At 39.5% G+C, this 19,553-nt stretch overlaps 4 protein-coding genes across 4 annotated transcripts; 3 read left to right on the top strand and 1 right to left on the bottom strand.

Annotated features, from left to right (window-relative positions):
• Positions 1-4,976: 4,976 nt before the first annotated feature.
• LOC108942911 (probable LRR receptor-like serine/threonine-protein kinase At2g16250) lies at positions 4,977-5,693 on the bottom strand. Its single transcript, XM_018766417.3, has one exon. The coding sequence runs from the start codon at positions 5,691-5,693 to the stop codon at positions 5,007-5,009; it is 687 nt and encodes a 228-aa protein (XP_018621933.2). The 3' UTR covers positions 4,977-5,006.
• A 1,990-nt stretch (positions 5,694-7,683) lies between these two features.
• On the top strand, positions 7,684-9,527 carry LOC138899697 (uncharacterized). Its single transcript, XM_070186380.1, has 5 exons — positions 7,684-7,765; positions 7,847-7,951; positions 8,046-8,203; positions 9,009-9,128; positions 9,237-9,527. Exons 1-5 carry the CDS (start codon positions 7,684-7,686, stop codon positions 9,525-9,527), a joined length of 756 nt encoding a protein of 251 aa, XP_070042481.1.
• Positions 9,528-15,020: 5,493 nt separating this feature from the next.
• On the top strand, positions 15,021-15,731 carry LOC138899696 (uncharacterized). Its single transcript, XM_070186379.1, has one exon. The coding sequence runs from the start codon at positions 15,021-15,023 to the stop codon at positions 15,729-15,731; it is 711 nt and encodes a 236-aa protein (XP_070042480.1).
• A 2,650-nt stretch (positions 15,732-18,381) lies between these two features.
• Positions 18,382-18,966, top strand: LOC138899695 (uncharacterized). Its single transcript, XM_070186378.1, has one exon. It carries the CDS (start codon positions 18,382-18,384, stop codon positions 18,964-18,966), a length of 585 nt encoding a protein of 194 aa, XP_070042479.1.
• The last annotated feature ends 587 nt before the right edge of the window (positions 18,967-19,553 follow it).

The raw sequence follows: 19,553 nt of genomic DNA, 5'->3' as shown, positions 1-19,553 counted from the left end.
GAGGGCCTGATTTGTGAGGATATTTATGGGATCAAGCTGCACACCACAGGATATTGCATATTTATAGGATCAGGTTGCACGACGCAACATGTTCGATATCGGCCGAGGGCCTGATTGTGAGGATGAGTGTGGATCGGGGCTGCCCGCCTGCATCATACATTATTATTATAGCACGTGAGTTGTCCGTGCAGATTATAGTGCTTGGGCTGTCGAAGCCCCTCCGGAGTCTGTACATACCCCCAGTGAGCGCAGGTACCTACTGAGTGCGAGTGTTGAGTGCTGAGTGACTAGGAGGCAAGAGTGATTGTAAGGTATGCCCGAGTGACAAGAGTGATTGTGAGGTATGCCCGAGTGGCAAGAGTGATTGTGAGGTATGCCCGAGTGGCACGAATGACTGTGAGGTTTGCCCGAGGGGCTGTATATGAGTGATGTTCTGCCCGAGGGGCTGTTTATGATTTTATCACTGAGTTGTATCGCATTGGCATGCACACATGACATACAAGCATAGAGATATATTTTTCCTCATGTTGTACAACATCACATCATTCATGATTTCTCACACATTTTGACAAATGGGCATAGTGATGTATTTGTTTTACATGGGTTATCCGGAAGGAAAATGAAACATATTATTTATTATTGAAAAGATATTTTTTGGAGAAATTTATTGTTTTCAAACTATTCATATTATTGGCAACTTCGGCAAACGATTTGGGTTTTCACTGATGTATTTGAAAGAAAGAACTACTATTTTTGAAATCATTATTTGGCTGAGTATTTTATCCCTGAGTTACTTCTGATATTATTTGCTTTATGTTGTTATGGATTGTTGTGGACTATGGATTTTGGACCAGACCTTGGTGGAAGCTCATCACTACTTTTAACCTACGGCTAGGTTTATTACTTACTCAGTACATAGGGTCGGTTGTACTGATACTACACTTCTGCACATTGCGTGCAGATATTGACTGCTGTGTTGCTGTGCGCGATGGTTGCGGGATTTGAAGATATACCTACGTTCCTGTTGTAGCTGCCTCTTGTTCATGGTAGCCTTAAATTTATAAAAGCTCTGTTTATGTACTATTCAAACAGACTATGTTTTTATTTCATTTCCGCTTTGTATACTCTATTCTTAGAAGCTCATGATTTGTACTACCAGTTCTTGGGGAATGTATAAGGTTAAGATAATTATTTACTTAAATTTCTTTAATAATTGTTATTGGAATTGGATAGTTGAAAATTGGCTTACCTAGCGGGTTGGGTTAGGTGCCATCACAACTAGTTCGATTTTAGGTCGTGATAATAAAATTCGATAAAATCGACTAAGTTTAATAAAGGTCTGTCTTCCAACAGGATTTAGTGAATATTTGTAAAGAATTTGGAAAAACTCAAAACACGAAAGTTATAGCCCTTTGAAATATATTTCCATTGATATATTGTGGATCCCAAACAGATCTCTGTACAAAAATGATATGTGCATTTTATTGAATAATGCGCAGTATGCGCGCCCAGGTGCGCTCTCGGATGGTCCCGTGCGCGGCCGCACACTTGTGACAGTGCTAATGCCCTTCTGCGCATTCAAGTGAGTGGTTGGGCCTTCAGGTGCACGAGGGTGCACCCGAGGGTCATTTTTAAAGCCCTACTTCGTTTCCCACACCCCAAAATACAAAAGCTTGCTCTAGAAAGGGAAGCTTTCAAGAACCTAACCTCTCCCACGGTCCCTCCACCATCCAAGGTGAGTTCTAATGATGATTCTAATTTAATTTCAATTCTTCAACACCTTATTAACGTGGATAAACCCTTCAAATTATTAGATATTGGATTGGGACATCATTGTTGAGAAAATAAACTCTATGACTCAAATTCAAGAGGATTGAACGTCGAAAAGGTAATATCTTCACCCTCTACTTGATTATAGTATTGGATTAATGACTATAGACTCTAGTTCATGGGATATGAGTTGATGGATTTGACATAAAAGCATGAACGGTTATAGGTTTGGGTTGTTGATTGTTGATTATTGGTTAAGGGTGTTATTTATCTTATGGGTGATGAAAAATGATGCTGATTATAACCATTTGAGATTTTAGAATCTATCTAGGAGCAAGAGAATGGGTTATTGGGTGTAGAAACACCATTAATAAGGACTATGAATCTTTATACCCACCAAGTATTTGATAAAATACCTAAGTGACCAAAGCATGAGTATTATTAATAATATGGAATCCCTTTGACTTGTATTGCTATAGATTAAAGTTGAAAGGGTTGACAAACGTTGTATCACGCTCAAGAGCAGGAAGTTAAGGTATGTGAGGCTAACTCTCTACGTTGGGAATGTTTATGATTCTCCCTACGTCTCATTCTTTATGACTATAACAAATTTCTCAGCAAGTAATTATGTCTCAGTTCCATGAATGGTTGTAGAACTTCTTTTCTCTAGATGGAATAGTTCGTAATTCATTCAATATCTTATAAGCCTCAATTGTGACAAATCAGTTTATTATGAATACATGTCCCAGTCTAGTTCTATTCAACATTCCAGTATCATGTAACTCAATATGATTCAGTATTTCAGTATCATGTATTGCAGTATGATTCTCATTTCCTGATTTTAAATCCCTGAATGTTGAACACCTGTATTTGGGCCTGAGGTTGCAGTTTATGCTTTATGCATCTTTGGGCCTGAGGCCACATTTTATGCGTTATGCAACTTTGGGCTTAAGGCCGTAGTTTATGCTTTATGCATTTTTGGGCCTGAGGCCGTAGTTATGTATACGTATACTTGGGTCCGAGGCTGCAGATTGTGCATATATATATATATATATATATATATCGGGCCTGAGGCCGCAGTTTAATATTCAGATAAACAGGTGGTTCATCATTCAGAAGAGGGAGTATTCATATCATTACTTCCTTATCAATTCTCAGTTATCAGTTATCAGTTCAGTTTCAGTTTCAGTGTTTACTGTTCTTTCTTTCAGTTGTTTTACATACCAGTACAATTCAAATGTATTGACGTCTTTTTTTGCCCGGGGCCTACATATTGCGATGCAGGTAACGATTTACAGGTTGACGACTCTACTTTCTTGGGCATCTCGTATTAGCTATTGGTGAGCCCTAGTCTTTCGGGGCATTATCCCTCTTTTCTTTCGGTCTTTATTGTATTTCAGTTAATAAGGTATACCGAAAATCTTGTCCCGGTAAACAGTTAGTATTTCAATATTCTTTAGAGGCTTCTTAGACTATAGCCCAGTCAGTCAGATATTAGCATGCTTTTATGTGTTAGCCTTGTCGGCTACTCGTTTATACTTTCAGAGTTTTCAGTACTCTCCGCATTTATGATATTTCAGTCAGACTCTTTAGTAGATGAGCATGTTGCATGTTTATATTCAGCTTATAATTATACCACATGTTGATCCAGCCATCCAGTTGGTTCGCTCGGTCACATGTAGTTAGGCACCGAGTGTCGTGTTACGCCCAGGCCATGGTTTGGGGCATGACACTCGCTAGGGAGTGCGTGGTAGCTGAAAAAATCCATCAAAATAGCCCACCTAACAGAAAATAATGGTTAATTAGCCTAACCCTCTTTCAAATTTAATTTTTTATTAAATATTTTTCTTATTTCAGTTATATCCATCTTTCTTCTTCATTTTTCACCATTCTTCCTTATTTTTCACCTTTCTTCTTTGTTTTTCATCTTCTTCATTTTTTTTACCTTTTTTCTTCGGTTCTTCATATGGGTTTCCTCAGAAAAATTTTCTCTCTCTCTTGTTTCCTCTGAAATTATTTATCTTTTTTACTTTTTTATTCTTTTTTCGTGTCTTACACATATTGTTGAATGAATACTAATTTAAATCTTCTTATAAAACTCAACACCTTGTAAAGAATAAAGTTGAATCTCTTGAATCTTCTTTATGTAATGTGCAATTAGAGAATATAATTGTTGGGCAATTAATTTTTTATTTGCGAAATTTTATTTTCTGTAATCTTTTTTATGTAATATAAGATGACTTTTAAGAAATACAACACTATATGCCTTTATTTGTATTTTATCTGTGCTACAAAGTGAATATAAATAAGGACTTATCAATTGGAGTCTAGCATAAAGTACAATCACAATTAAACCCAAAATTAACACAATACATTCGATATTATTTTGGCCAAAACTCCTAGAATTAATCAATCATTCGAGAGTAATACATCATGAGTAAACTATATAAAAACTTTGTACATACCATAAGTTAATATAATTAGACAGACGTACCTTTAAAAGTCCAACATGGGGTTTTAACATATAGGGGAATATAGTTCAGGTTTTCTTTTGGGACACCAGATAGTTTAAGTAGGTAACTGACAAAAAAGTGATAGTTTACACGATTTTTAGGCTGAGTTAAATAGCCACGTGTAGTGCTACATGGCACGTTTTTTGACAATTAGGAGCGTGTACTAGACGCACCTCTAAGAATGCATTGAGAGGGTTTTTAATATGAAGGTCCATATAGTTAAGGAGAGTTTTGGGGACACCGAATAATTTAAATAGGAAACCGACCAAAACTTGATAGTTTGGGGAATTTTAGGGTATTAACTCTTTAGAAATTGATCTAAATATCTTTTTTTCTCGCAAAGTTAAAATTTTATAAGAAAATATTAGACAGTTGTCAAAAATTTTGTAAGTCATTATTGCCAGCATCAGATCACAATCTAATGTTTTGTGACCAAACTAAAATTAAAATTGTATGAGCAAACATTAGAATCGAATCTAATATTGTCCGAGAAGGATAATTTGTCATGACTATATTTACACAACTAGGTAAAATGGGAACAAAATCAACATATTGACCTACAAAAGAAATACTATTTGCGTAAATCAGACGAACAATACATACCAATTCCAACCCACTAGGCCGAGAGGAATTTTCAGAAATGAAAGGGACGTCCCACCTATATCATAACAAATGTAAATTTGACAATTCATTAATAAGAAGAGAAATTATTATTAGAAAGATTCAAGATTTGCAACTTAGGTAAAGTCCAAATGGCAGGAGGAATAGCCCCAGACAAATTATTTGGGACATATCAAGCAAAATAAGGTTCCTAAGAGACCCAATTGATGTGGGAATCGACCCAAAAAGCGAATTCTGTGAAAGATCAAGAACTGCTAGACTCGACAACCGACCCAAACTCAATGGCACTGTCCCAGTAAGGCCATTATTGGACAAATATAAAATGGTTAATTTCCTCAAATTTCCAAAACTTAATGGAATAAGACCAGTAATTGAACAGAACCTAAGATCAAGAATTTGTAAAGAAGATGCAACTCTATAACCAAACCATTCTGGAATAGAACCCGGTAGTGCAAAATTTGATGCATTAAATGACTCCAAAAAGGTCAAATTTTGAAGAGCATCAATCAAGAATTGAGGATTTTGTTCTCCAATTCTAGTACGTTTGAAACCAGAGATGTTGATTTCAGTGACTCGGCCATTCTTGCAACTAATACCTCTCCAATTTGTACATGGATTAGCCTTTATTGGCCATTCTTTGGCTCTTAATCCTAAAGAAGATCTCAATTGAATTAAAGCCAATCTCTCTTCTCTCCAACTTAATAGCTGCTCATATGTGGAGTCAAAGAGCAAGAAAATGACGAAACAAAAAAACAATTGGTGCCTCATTTCAACTTTGAAATGTCTCATTTTTCTTCCTACTATATAAGTGTCACTAGCGGACACAATTTAGGCATAAAATCCACTGCTTTTATGAAATGCATGCAGATTTAGTATACTACTATTACTTTATAAGAAACTAATTTAATATACTACAATATATTTTTTGGATTTAGCTATAACAACTTGTCTATAATTGCCATAACTAAGATCCTTAAGATCATAATAAAGATACTCTTAGACTCGTATTAATAGTGAATATGACAACCGTTGGTTTAATCAGATCGTTCTTTCCCATCTCTTGCTTCCTTTTCGCTTATTTTCCAGGAATCTAAAGTTGTCATCCATTTCATATCGTCTCCTCATAAAGTAGTTCTTTGGAAAATACTTTCACACTCAAGTGTTTACTCAAAATAAAGAAATTTAACGAAGATATTCTTGTTTACCCTAAAAACAGATAACAATTGAATTTATACGTGGTTTTAAGAACACGTGATTTTACTTGGCATAAACTGAGAAAATATGCAAATTGATATTGAAATTGACTGTAAAGAAAAATAAAAGCAAACCAAATGAGATGTGTAGCTTGGGCCCTCGAACCAAATAAAACAACAAAAGAAATATAAGCAGAGTATTGAGAACCTAGAGAAAAGAGTAGTATATTGTTTTTTTTACTGTCCCCGATCCCCTTTACAAATGATTAGACCCCATTTTATATAGTAGGGGAGTCTTACTCTTGATACAATTCTAAATACAGTAAGGACTCTCATGATAGGCTAATTAATCGGCCTCTTCTTGCTACGTGTTGTGATTTTCGCCGAGATTCTCCCCCTAATTGCGGCTGTAACGGCTTTTTTGTTTCTTGGATCGATCTTGATCCTGGCCGATCTCGATCTTGGCCGTTCTTGATCTTGATCGGTCTCTAGGTCTTCGAGCTCGATCTTGGCAGACCTCGATCTTGATCGGTCTCTGGGTCTCGAGCTCGACAACATATTCTTCGCATCATGGCTCGATATTACAATGATGAACCTTGGACCATTATGTTCCAATCTCGATAAATCATACAAAGGGCAAAACTCAGTTTTAACCGTATACAGATAGTCCCCTCGTTTCTCGGAAAGAAGATGATGAGAAACGATATGAATTTTTGGACTCCGGCTTGGTGGATGATGATGTCAGCGACGAGCCCAATTATGACGTATGTAACAAACGTCCCGTCGGTTCATTTACCCAGGCATTAAATGCTTGTCAGTCGTTGGTCGGCCACTTCCGGTTTTGAACCGTCATCACTAGGCTATAAATATTCACACTTTCATCCTCATCCAAGCTTTTCACTCAAAAGCTTTTTCTCTACTCTTGCATCTTCTTCAAAAAATCCCTTTGCTTCATACATTTTACATCGTATACAACCCTAATTCTCGTTCCCTTTGTTCATCAATGGCGAAAACCTCCAAAACGGTGCCGCAAAAAGAGGTCGTTTCTTCATCACGACCCGCCGGCGGCGAGGATGCGGCGGAGCCTCGCCCTGAGGAATTCATTCCGGTAGGGTGCTCAACTTTCATCGATTTTAAGGTTGAAAAACCTTATTCGGTACCGGGCCAATGTGAGCCGATCTCGAGGTACCAGTGTTCAATCACCGATAAAATTCTCGATAAAGTAAAACAGGAATACAACTGGGGCGACAAGCACGTGGTAGTCCCATCACCTAAAGAATCAATTACTACCCACATGGAAGTTAAGTGTTTATACTTATCCTTTCACGCTGGGTTCATTAGACCCTGTCATCGCCGCCTTTTACATGAGATACGACGTGATCCTTGGCCAAATCCACCCTTCCTTTTGGAGAATCGTGATTCTTCTTCGATTCTTCTCAAGTAAAATCGAGGGGTGTCTTTTCACCCTCGATCACCTTATGCGCCTTTATAGTCCCCGACTCTATCGAGGAGGGTTAATCAAGCTTGCTCGCTGAGCCACCAAAGTGCAGTTCTCGAGTATAGACGAGACTCGTGATCAGGACTGGATGAGTCGATTTGTTCGAGTTAAAACCTCAGACCTGATCCCTGTCGATGATATGCCATTTCCTGAGAAATGGAATATGAACCGTGAGTACTTATTTCCCTTCGAGCGCTTTAATTTGTGATTGTCTTTCATTTTCTTGATCCACTTTTTCTTTTTTGTTACAGTCGTGGCTCGGATGCCGGAACCGATTCCGGGTCTTAAACAATGGGTTGAAGGTTTGGTGTTGCAGAGACCGTACTCCGAGCGTGCTTGGGTGGAACTATCAAAGGGTCAATAGGAGGCCCGCAGTCATGGTAAGTCTCTTTCTTAGTTTGTTTGTCATTTGTTCTTCTTCGCTTGCTTACCCCCTTTTTTCCTTTGTAGGACTTGGGAAGGATGTTTCCATGAGGCCCCCATCTAGTGATGAAGAGGTCCCTACCCCGAAGCAGGTCAAAGAGAAGAAGATAAAAGATGCATCGAGTTCCCTGGTCTCGGAAAAGAAAAACCGGCAAAGAAATCTCACAAGCCCAAGGAGAGCTCTGGTATCATGCCTCCGGATTCGATCCACCGATTAAGGGATGAGCCCAAAGAAGGAGAAGAGGAATTAGCATGTATATGTGTTAATGTTGTGATACAACAATCCTCCAAATCGGCGGAGGTAGATAAGGGAACTCTGGCCATAATTTCTGAACAAGGAAAAGCAGAGATTATCTCATCTTGAGCTGAGATAGTTGAGGGGGAGACCAAGGGCAAGACTTCTCAGGCAGCAGAAGATATCTCGAGGGACGAGCTCGGGGTAATTGACATTAGCGGATCCCCTCAGATTTTGAATGCTATAATTCGTGAGGCCAACATGTTGGAAGGTCGATCTTACAACGGTATTCAGGAGTCGACTGACATCCATGACTAACTGGATGGGCTCGAGTCAGCTGCCTCAGAGAAGATTATCGGGTCCGGCAGATTACCAGTGCCGAAAAAAGCATCATGGTCAGTCTCTACCGGGACTTCATCGGTTTCAAAACTGGTGGACCGATTCCCGGCCCCGAGTGTTAATCTCGATCGTAAGCGGAAGTAGTGCTCTCTGTCCCGGAGGATGCCCGAAATTTCTCTCCCCTGTGGGGATTGTTAGTTACCTTCGGTCCTTAGTGACCGAAGAGAATCAAATCGTGATGAATGCGGTAGGACCCTCTTTCCTTTTTAACGAGGCTTAACATGCTCTGAATCGGGTAACTTCGATGGTATCTTTGCCATTTCTTTTACACTTAGAGTTATAGACAATTCTAACATCTTTTTCCATGTTTGTAGGCTTCGGTGTTGCATCACGAGGCTTTTCTCTGAATCTGGGAGGAGCATGGGGCCGGAGTTCGGAACCTCACTGAGAAGTGTGACTCCAACAAACTTCTTAGTGAGAAGCTTCGGGCAGATTTGGCAACAGCTCGAGATGAACACGAGGAAATGGCTGAGCAGGTATTCCGAATTCTTCACGATATTGAAGATGAATTGGAGATAACCACTAACGATCTGATTCTGCAGGTTTGACAGAGGCTAAAACAGATTCGACGGCTCAATTCGCAGGTAGATGAGCTACTGGCCGAGGTGGAAAAATTCAAAGAAAATATGGACGTCCTTGCCTCGAAAAAAGAGGCCGTCCAAGCGCAATTAGAGTTGGCTGAGACCCAGCTTCGGGTTGTAGAAGAAAATGCCTCGGTGCAGATCGAGAAGATTAAGGAGCTTCAGCATCGATTGGATTTGGCCACTTCTGATAAGGCATGCTTGGCCGATGAACTCGAATTGGCCAGATCTGAGGTGGCCGAGGCCAATAAAAGAGTTGATGCTAAAGTGGCCCAGTTCAGGATCGATGTTTAGGTCAACTAGGCCAAGGCAAATAGCATGGTCAAACATGCTAAATGGCAGGCTCGAAGGAAAGCTCTCGAGGAGGTTAGTGCTCAGGGCTTCGATGTTGCAGCCGAAATTGAAAATGCTAAGGTGGAGGAAACCGGGGCCCGAAGGCTGGCCTTCCCTGAGGAAGACTCCGAGAGCTCGAGCGAATCTGAGGACGGATAAAATCCTGAGGACGTAGCCTCCGATGAAGACCAAGCCACTTAGGATATTAGGTTTCTTGTTTTTCTTTTGTATCTTTTCTGGGGCCGATTCGGCCTTTTGTAAAAAACTTTTGAATATATATATATATAAGGCTTTTCTTGCTTTTTGATTCTTGTGTTTTTCCTTCACTTTTATGTATTTTACAAAGGTCGTAAATGCCTTAGCATAAAATTGTGTCCGAGGTTTAGATAATTTGATTAGAACCGAACTAGTACAGCCCTTAGGTTTTTCCATCGAGTGAGTGCTTGATCGAACTCGAAGTAATGTAGCCCTTAGGCTTTTGCAAGAAAGGTTGTTTATGGATTTCTCCCCTTTTTGGCATGAAAAAGTTTTTAATCATTTGTATTTGCAAAAAACTCGTAATGCCATGGCTCCAAATAAGAAATCGTTCAAGAGTTCGAACAATTTTGTACTCATTAGAGTTTTTAAGGCTTGATATTATCGAAGCCTTTTATGATTTTTTTCGGGGGCAGCCTTTTTTAACCGGTTTATGAAAGAATTCGAAGGCATGTTACGGAATTCGGACATCTCCGATCCGTGTTAATTCGGCCATTGCCTCTTTAGTTCGGGATTTGCCCCTTGGGCTTATTTTCCCATTCTACTTCGAGCTTGCTCGAAGAGTTAGTCCCCGAGTGGATTGGCCGTGGCCTATAAAGATCGAGGGTTACCTAAAAGGTCTTATGATCTCGAAGTTTTAATAATTCGATCTCATTTATTTTTCGGACGACAGTCCCCGAGCATGGGGGTAATTATCCGAACTCTGGTTATAGTCGGCCCTTAAGCCTGTTTACATAATAGGTTGAGGGTATGGAATGGTAAAGAAAAATACTTTTCTTTATAAATAATTATACATGCGTACATGTTTTGTGCCAGGGCTCGAACAAACTATGCGGGCACGATTCACTTGACCGTTTGGCCCTTACAAAATTTTCCTATCGAGACCCTGGTGCCATGAAGTAACTTCCTCGTATCAAAGTTGACATTCAAGGGCAATGCCCCCAGTGTTCGAGGTTGATTGTAAGGAAACCTCGGGAACTGTTAAATTATTCTAAGTTAGCACGATCAATGGTTGCCTCATTAAAAACCTCACCGGAAAATCCATTTGGGACAAAACCGGTCTAAGAAAAAAAGAGTGCAACGCGTGCTTTCAGACCTAAAGGCTTCGTGTCGAAGAATCTCTCACTGTTTCTGGTCGAACACCTGCAAGGGTTAGATTAAAATATAAATGAAAACGAAAAGGGTCGTACCTTAACAATAGTATCGTTTTAGGTGTGATACGTTCCAATTGCTCGGCAGTTGTTCGCCATTTATCGTGCCGAGCTTGTAGGATCCTTTTCCGATAATTTCGAGAATCTGGTACGGTCCTTCCCAGTTCGGACCTAGTTTTCCTTCTTTTGGGCGGCCAATCGGACGAGAGTGGCTTCGCGTCTTTCGTCCAACAATTCTAGGCTCGTATACATGCTCGTTATTTGACTCCTCTGTTGCATATCAAAACCTGATGCTAGGTTCTCCGACCTCGACCGGGATCAGAGCTTCGGCATCGTAAACTAACGAGAACGGTGTTGCTCCGGTACTGGATTTTGATGTTGTGCGGTATGCCCATAGAACCTCAGGTAGTATTTTTCTTCATTTTTTTTGGCGTCGGTCAATCTCTTCTTAAGATTTTGGATAATGGTTTTGTTGGTCGATTCAGCTTGTCCGTTCCCGCTGGGATGATAAGGTGTTGATAGGATCCTTCTGATCTTGTGATCCTCAAGAAATTTAGTTACTTTGCTGCGAATGAATTATTTTCCATTATCACATACAATCTCGGAGGGCATCCCGAATCGACATATGATGTGGTCCCAAATTAAGTCTATGACTTCTTTTTCTCTGACTTTCTCAAAAGCCTGTGCTTCAACCCATTTAGAGAAATAATCAGTCATAAACAAAATAAACTGAACTTTACCTGGGGCCGACGGGAGAGGGCCAACGATGTCCATTCCCCATTTTATGAAGTGCAATGGGGAGAGGATCGAGTGGAGTAGCTCCCCGGGTTGATGAATCATAGGTGCATGCCTTTAGCATTTGTCGCATTTGCGAACGAACTCCCTTGCATCCTTCCCCATAATGGTCCAATAGTACCGTGCTCGGATTACTTTGTGGACCAGCGATTCGACACCGGAATAATTTCCACAAGTGCCCTCGTGAACTTCTCGTAGGATGTAGTTAGTATCCCTCAGTCCCAAATATATTGCCAACGGTCCATCGAACGTCCTTCTAAACAGCGTTCCGTCTTCAGACAAAGTGAGTCGTGACGCCTTTGTGCGCAGAGTTCTCGACTCCTTTGGATTCGATGGAAGCTTCCCATTCTTTAAGTACTCTATGTACTTGTTTCTCCAATCCCAGGTTAAACTCGTGGAGTTTATCTCGGCGTGACCTTCTTCAGTTACCGATCTCATAAGTTGTACGACAATCCACGAGTTGAGTTCGTCGTCCTCGACCGACGAACCTAAGTTTGCAAGAGCGTTGGCCTCGCTGTTCTATTCTCGAGGTACATGTTGCATGGTCCATTCCTTAAATTGATGTAGAGTCACCTGTCAAAAGTTCTCTCTAGCCTCTCTCTAAATGCATTCAAGAGATCCCAATGGACCACCTGTGGTCCCACAGCCCCCACCCCCTGCACCACCAGATCCACCACCACAATCAACCAATGAGAACTTGACAACCACTCAATCCACCTCACCTAGCATAAGAGCTACTTCTCCCCTTAACACTTCACCACCGATCAACACCCAAAATCAGGCCAATAATCACCTATCTTCTGTATCTCAACATAATAATACTATCATAGATCTCAAAAATAAGGAGAATCACACTGGAATTTCCAATGTTCTAACATAGACAAATCTCCCAACGGATCTTTGCACTTTACAAGACCAAAGGGCATCTCTTCCGGTTCAGAGCACCACATCGCTACCCACGCCTATAAATGTTTCTTCTAATTTTGACCCACCTCATAGAGCTAGTCGTGCTAACAATGTTATGCAAAATGCTAGTTCTAATCTTCAGCAGACTGAGCAGAACACTCCAAACAATAACCCATATCCCACAGCCACAATCAATCAAAAGGCTCCATCATGGCCACCCACCTCTGTTTCCAAACCATCATTTGCCTTTTCTATCTCTGTGACTCTTGCTAGCAGCTCCATGGGGAAACAACCTGTTGATATTAAGCATGGAACTCACATGGGTAAGCCAACGGTTTATTTTACTGCCGAGGATTACTTTGTTAATCTAGCCGAGGATTGTAAGCTTACTATTGTTGGGAAGTTTCTTAGAGGAAAGCCAAACATGGAGGAAGTCAGGAAATTATTCATCAGTCATGTACCTTTGAAAGGTACTGTCAAGATTGCCTATTACGACCCCATCCATGTGTACATCGATTTTTCTAATGAAGCTGATTTCTATCATATCTATTTCAAGCCCTTCATTACCCTTGGTCCTTATATTATGAAGATAATTAGGTGGACTCCTGATTTTGTCCCTAAAAATGAAACAACCTTAGCTCCTGTTTGGATTTTGATTCTTCAACTACCATGGCATTTGTTTAGATGGGATATATTGTCTAGGATGGTTAGCTCCATCGAAACTGCTATGGCTCCAGACATGGCTACTTATTCGAAGTCTAGAGGTAATGTGGCAAAGCTGAAAGTCAAAATTGATTTTCTAAAACCTAAGCAAGATCAAATTTGGGTGGGATTCAATAGGCTAGTCACTAATGCTTAGGATGGTTATTGGCTAGATATCGAATTTGAGGGAGCTCCTTCATACTGCCTATATTGTTCTATGCAAGAACATGATCAAAATTCTTGTAGAAACAAAAAGAGAGATGAAGAATTTAAGGCTCACGATATCTCCAGCAAAGAAATGGATAACGATGAATGGAAAGTTCAAAGAAAGTCTAGAAGAAATGGTCAACATGCTACTAATAGGTGTGCTTGCAATGGGCAATCTCTGCAAAAGGATCAAAATGGCAACCTCCAAAGCAATATTCTAATAGAACAGCTGGAAAGAGGACAAGATAATCAGGCTATACAGACTGAAAACATGCATACTCACCAGCAAACTAACAGCTTGTTAACACAAAATCAGAGTAAAGCTAAACAGTCTGAACATATGGCTCAAACACAACAGATGCTAAATCAAAAGAGAGGAAAGAAGAAGAAAGTCCAGTGGAAAGATCATCAGAATTCATCCCAACCCAGTTCTTCCAATACCCAACTCAATGAACCAAAACATGCTCCACAAGGAAATGTCAGTCAACTAGAGTCTATTCCAAAGTCACGCTTCCCACAAATTACAAACTCACAGCCTCAATCATCTATCTGTAAACACATTGATCGCCCTTCTGATTACAACAAACCTCCCCAATCAACAATAAACATAACAGTTATCCTCAGCCCTATCAAAAACCAAAGCCAATCCACCACAATTGCTAAATTCCCAAAATATGCTCAACAGGTACCTCCTCAACTAGACAACACTCAACCTATATGGGTTGAAGCCTCTAATGAGAATCATCCATCCCAAGAATGACCAGATCCTCCACCGGACCATAACCCCAATAATCTAAAAGTTGGACAACCCTTTACCGATGCCAATGATGAAACAGACTACGAAAGTGAAATCACTGTTGGTTCTCAATTTGTTGCATCCTGTAAAGAATCAGGAATTGGTGAGTATGAGAATGAAATAGTCAGTGATACTGAAGATGACTATGAAAGAATTGAAGATCAAGTGCTATCCAATGATGATAGTTCAGATAACTTTTCAGTCTATAGTGATGACAATGTCACCAAACCAGCTGAAGTTTTTGCTTCTCAACACACAATGAAATAGATCAAGCATCTGGGGATATCTCTGAAAAACATCATTTGTCTCCTAGGGGCCTCGAATCTAGGAGAGGTGGACTATCAACTAGAGGTGACAGAAGAGGAAGAAGAGGCAAAGGTATTCCTTCTGTGAAATATTCACAGAACAATGATGAATTATCACTATCTTTTTAATGATTAAGTCGCTAATATGGAATATTAGAGGCATCAAATCACAGGGTGCCTTTGACAGATTAATGCAACTCAAAAGAGCTCACAACTTTAGCTTCATTGTATTTATGGAACCTTTTGTAAAAGATCTAAGTTGGACAGATTTAGAAGAAGGTTGGGTTTCGATTTTGCTCATGCCAACTCTAATAACAAAATCTGGCTCTTTAGTGATATGGCTATTAGTTGCACTATTATTGAAGATTTGGATCAATATGTTACTTGCTCAATCAACAATAATGGGGACATCATGTACATTACAATAGTATACGCTAAGTGCCACGTTCATTTAAGGGAAGAGTTATGGGATAATATTAAGAACTTTGCTGAAGGGAACACCTCTCCTTGGATGGTAGTAGGGGATTTTAATTTTATTATTGATCTAGAGGAGAATAAAGGAGGTGTTGCTCACAATATATCTAAGAGCATGGCATTTATCAATTGCATCTTGGATAGTGGACTAATTGATTTGGGCTATTCTTGCTCTCCTTTCACATGGTGTAATGGATGTGAACCTAGAAGGAGAATTTGGGCAAGACTAGACAGAGCTCTTGCCAACTCTGAATGGATCCAAGCTTTTGCAGAAACCTCTATTGAAAATCTTGTTAGAACTAGCTCTGACCATTCGCCATTGCTTATTTCCATCTCTAATCCTCAAACTGAACCCAAAAAATACTTCAGATTTCTGGATTTTTGGACTAAACAACAGGGATTCATGCAAGTAGTTGAAGATGCTTGGAAAATTCAAGTGGAGGGAGGTCCCATGTGGAAATTTTACTTCAAGCTTAAAAATGTTTGCAAAAGGCTCTCTTATTGGTCGAACAATACTATTGGCAATATTTTTGACAAGAACAAAGAGCTACAGTCTAAGCTTGAGGAATTATAACAGAATTGCTTGATTGACAACTCAGAGTCTAACATAATGGAATATAACAATATGAATGCCCATATAATTAGGCACATCAACAATGAGGAATCTTTTTGGAGACAAAAGGCCGGATTGAAGTGGTACACATATGGAGAAAACAACACCAGGTTCTTCCGCTCAGTAATTAACTCCAGAAGGAAAAAACTTCAATTGACAAGAATTAGAAAGAAATATGGCTCATGGCTAGAGAATAGTGGGGATATAGCTACTGAAGCTATATAGTTCTTTGTGCATCAGTTCTCCCAAGAAACCACTTGCAGGGATTTCTCAATTCTTAGGAGACTTCCTAGATTGGTTGATGAGGAAGATAACAGGATGCTAGGAGATATACCTACTATGGAGGAGCTCAAACATATTGTATTCTCCATGAGTAGTACTAGTTCCCCCGGTCCAGATGGTATATCTGGAAAGTTTTTTCACCAGTATTGGAACATAATCTCATCTGACCTTTACATGGTTATTCTGAATTTCTTTTTTTGGTAATCATCTCCCTAGGTCTTTTACACACACCAATTTGGTCTTGATCTCCAAAATAGACAACCCACAAGAATTCACGGATTTTAGACCTATTAGTTTAAGCAATTTTACTTCGAAAATTATTTCTAAGTTGCTTAATAGTAGGTTAGCTCTTATCATGAGCAAGATTATTTCTCCTAATCAGACGGGATTTCTCAAGGGTAGATCTATTTCAGGTAATGTTATGCTCACTTAGGAGATGGTTCACAATATTACATGCCTAATGTGAATGGCAATGTGGTCTTCAAACTGGATATGGCCTAGGTCTTTGATAGGGTACCTTAGGACTTTATTTGCCAGGTTATGAGACAATTGGGATTCTACGAGATTTGGATTGATATGATTGCTAGAGTGGTCTCCAACAACTGATATTCCATTATTATAAATGGAGTTTGGCACGACTTTTTCAAATCCTCTAGGGGCTAAAGCAAGGTGACCCTTTGTCACCTTCCTTATTTGTTATTGGGGATGAATTATTATCTAACTTAATGGACCAGTTATTTTAGGACAATTTCATTCTGTATTCCCTGCATAGGGGCAGTCCTCTTATTAATAACCTCACATTTGTTGATGATACTATTCTTTTTTCATATGGAGATCTCCTCTCAATTGCTATGATGATAAAAAACTTGGATACTTATGAACAAGTTTTTGGTCAAATGGTCAACAAGAAGAAATCAACCTTTTTATTTTCTACTAAAACTCATGTTTATGTTGTTGAGGATATCAAAATACTCACTGGTTTTTTCCATTCCTTATTTCCCTTCAAGTACTTAGGGTGTCCTATATTCCTTAGGAGAAAGAAAGTGTGTTATTTTGGTTCCATGATTTCTAAGATAGTCAATAGAACTCGGGGATGGTTAGGAAAATTATTGACAGTAGGTGGAAAAGCTATTCTCATTAAGTTCGTCTTGCATTCTATGCCTTTGCATATCATCTATGTAGTCTATCCCCCTAAGACTATTTTTAATCATATTGATAAATCTCTTGCTAGTTTTTTCTGGTGTTCATCTGATGGCAAGAGGCAATATCACTGATTTTCTTGAAAAAATCTTTGCTTTCCTAAAAATGAGGGGGGTGTTGGGTTCATATCATTGCATGACATTTGCACTACATTCGCTGCTAAAGCATGGTAGAATTTTAGAACCCAAAATCTCTCCTCTCCGTATTTTTGGAAGCTAAGTATTGTAAAAGAGTTCACTCAGTTGCGAAAAAGAAAAATTACAATCAATCGCACATTTAGAGAAGACTTATGGATGCCAAAAAAGATTGTGAACAATATATCTTATGGAAAGTTGGAAAGGGTAACTTGTCCTTTTGGTGGGATAACTGGTCTAATAAAGGTGCCTTAACGAATGTGATTCATCAGAGGAACAAGTATAAGAAAGTAAGAGTATTTGAATTCTTTTCTAATAGCCAGTGGAACTTGGATAAGCTACATGCTAATCTGCCTGTAAATCTAATTCCACACATTCTTTCCATTAAGTTTTCTACTGATAAGCAAGACCAACCTGTTAGGACTCCTGATCACATGAGAGTTTTTTCTTCCAGGTCAGCTTGGAGTACTCGCAGGAAATCCAAAGGCTCATCACTGACACCGTCTAAGATTTGGCACAAAAAATTACCATTCAAAGTGTCTTTTCACATGCTCAAACTATTGAATGGCAAGCTGGATACAGATGATTCTCTAACTAGATTTGGGGTGCATGGTTAATCAAAATGCTATTGTTGCTATAATGCTAAGGAGGAAGATGTTAACCACTTATTCAGTTAAGGGCAAGCTGCTGGGTTAGTATGGAAGTATTTTCAAGATGCATGTGGACTGTCAATGCCTAATACAGACAACATCAGAACAAAACTCATGAGGCGGTGGCTTCTTAAATCTCCAAACAAGGTTCATGAACTGATCATGCAGTGTTTTCCTTCTGTGATATGCTGGGAAATTTGAAAATATAAATGAACCTATAAAATTGAAGGCTTCAGAAGATCTCCCAATAGCATCATTCATCAAATCCCCTACCTAATGCAGTTGATTCTCTCCACCCAATTTCCTTCACTAAACTTTTTCTCTTCATTTCCTAGTATTTGTTATATGGTGGAAAGACTCAAACCTCAATTGGCCATCACTCCAGTAAGTTGGGATAAGCCAACTGATGAGGTTTTCAAGCTAAATGTGGATGGTTGTTTCAAAGGAAATCCCGGTAGTGCTGGGTGTGGGGGAATTCTAAGAGATCACCTCGGCCAATTGATCATAGCTTTCTCTTCTTATCTAGGTGTTACCACCAACAATTATGCAGAGGCACAAGCTATTAAAACGGGATTGATATGGTGCATCGATCATGGCTTCAATACTCTAGAAATTGAATCTGACTCTTTGATTTTGATCAAAATGATCAAAAATGACATATGCGCCTCCTGGGAGATCAAGGATTTTATTGATGATATTCATTCTATGTTAGCTCATGGTTCCTTCCAATTTAATCACATATTGAGGGAAGGAAATATTCCAGCTGACCTTCTAGCCAATCTTACTGAACATGATAAGATCAATGCTTTCTTCAATGACATTATAAGCTTACCAAGGAAGATTATAGCCATATTGGAGAATGATACAAGGATTCGTCCAAACTTTAGAATTCGGGTGCGAAAGAACACCTTCATATTCGACCCCGGCTGAATGAATCCTTTTGGTGGTACTAAGCATTGAACTTAGTCCTTATTTTTGAAAGCTTTCAATTGTAATAGGAGAAACCCTTCTCTGATGTATGTTTCATTTTTATTTATGTCAATCTGTAGGAATGGCTTGTCCATTCTAGCTATTTAAAAAAACATTACCGCTTAAAAAAATGTAGAGTCACATGTAGTTTATCTAAGTACCTCTGCATTCGGTCTTCTCGAACTTCAAAAGTCCCGTTAACTTGGTTTACCATGAGGAGGAAATCACACTTAGCCTCTATGACCTCCGCTCCCAAACTTTTAGCTAGTTCGAGACTTGCAATCATTTCCTCATACTCGGCCTCATTGTTAGTCAATTTTGCAGATCTGATAGACTGTCTAACTATATTACCTGTGGGTGATTTTAGTACGTTGCCTAGTCCGTACCCCTTCGCGTTAGAAGAACCGTCCGTAAAGAGGGTCCAGACTCCCGAAGATGTACCCGATTTTATCAGTAGTTCTTTTTCAACCTCGGGTACGAGGGCCGGCGTAAAGTCAGCCACGAAGTCTGCCAAGATTTGAGACTTGATGGCGGTTAGGGGTCGATAC

This window comes from Nicotiana tomentosiformis, chromosome 10 (genome assembly GCF_000390325.3).
Source record: "Nicotiana tomentosiformis chromosome 10, ASM39032v3, whole genome shotgun sequence".
NCBI lineage: Eukaryota > Viridiplantae > Streptophyta > Magnoliopsida > Solanales > Solanaceae > Nicotiana > Nicotiana tomentosiformis.
Note: the sequence above shows the minus strand (reverse complement) of the source record. Positions and strands in the feature narration are given on the sequence as shown.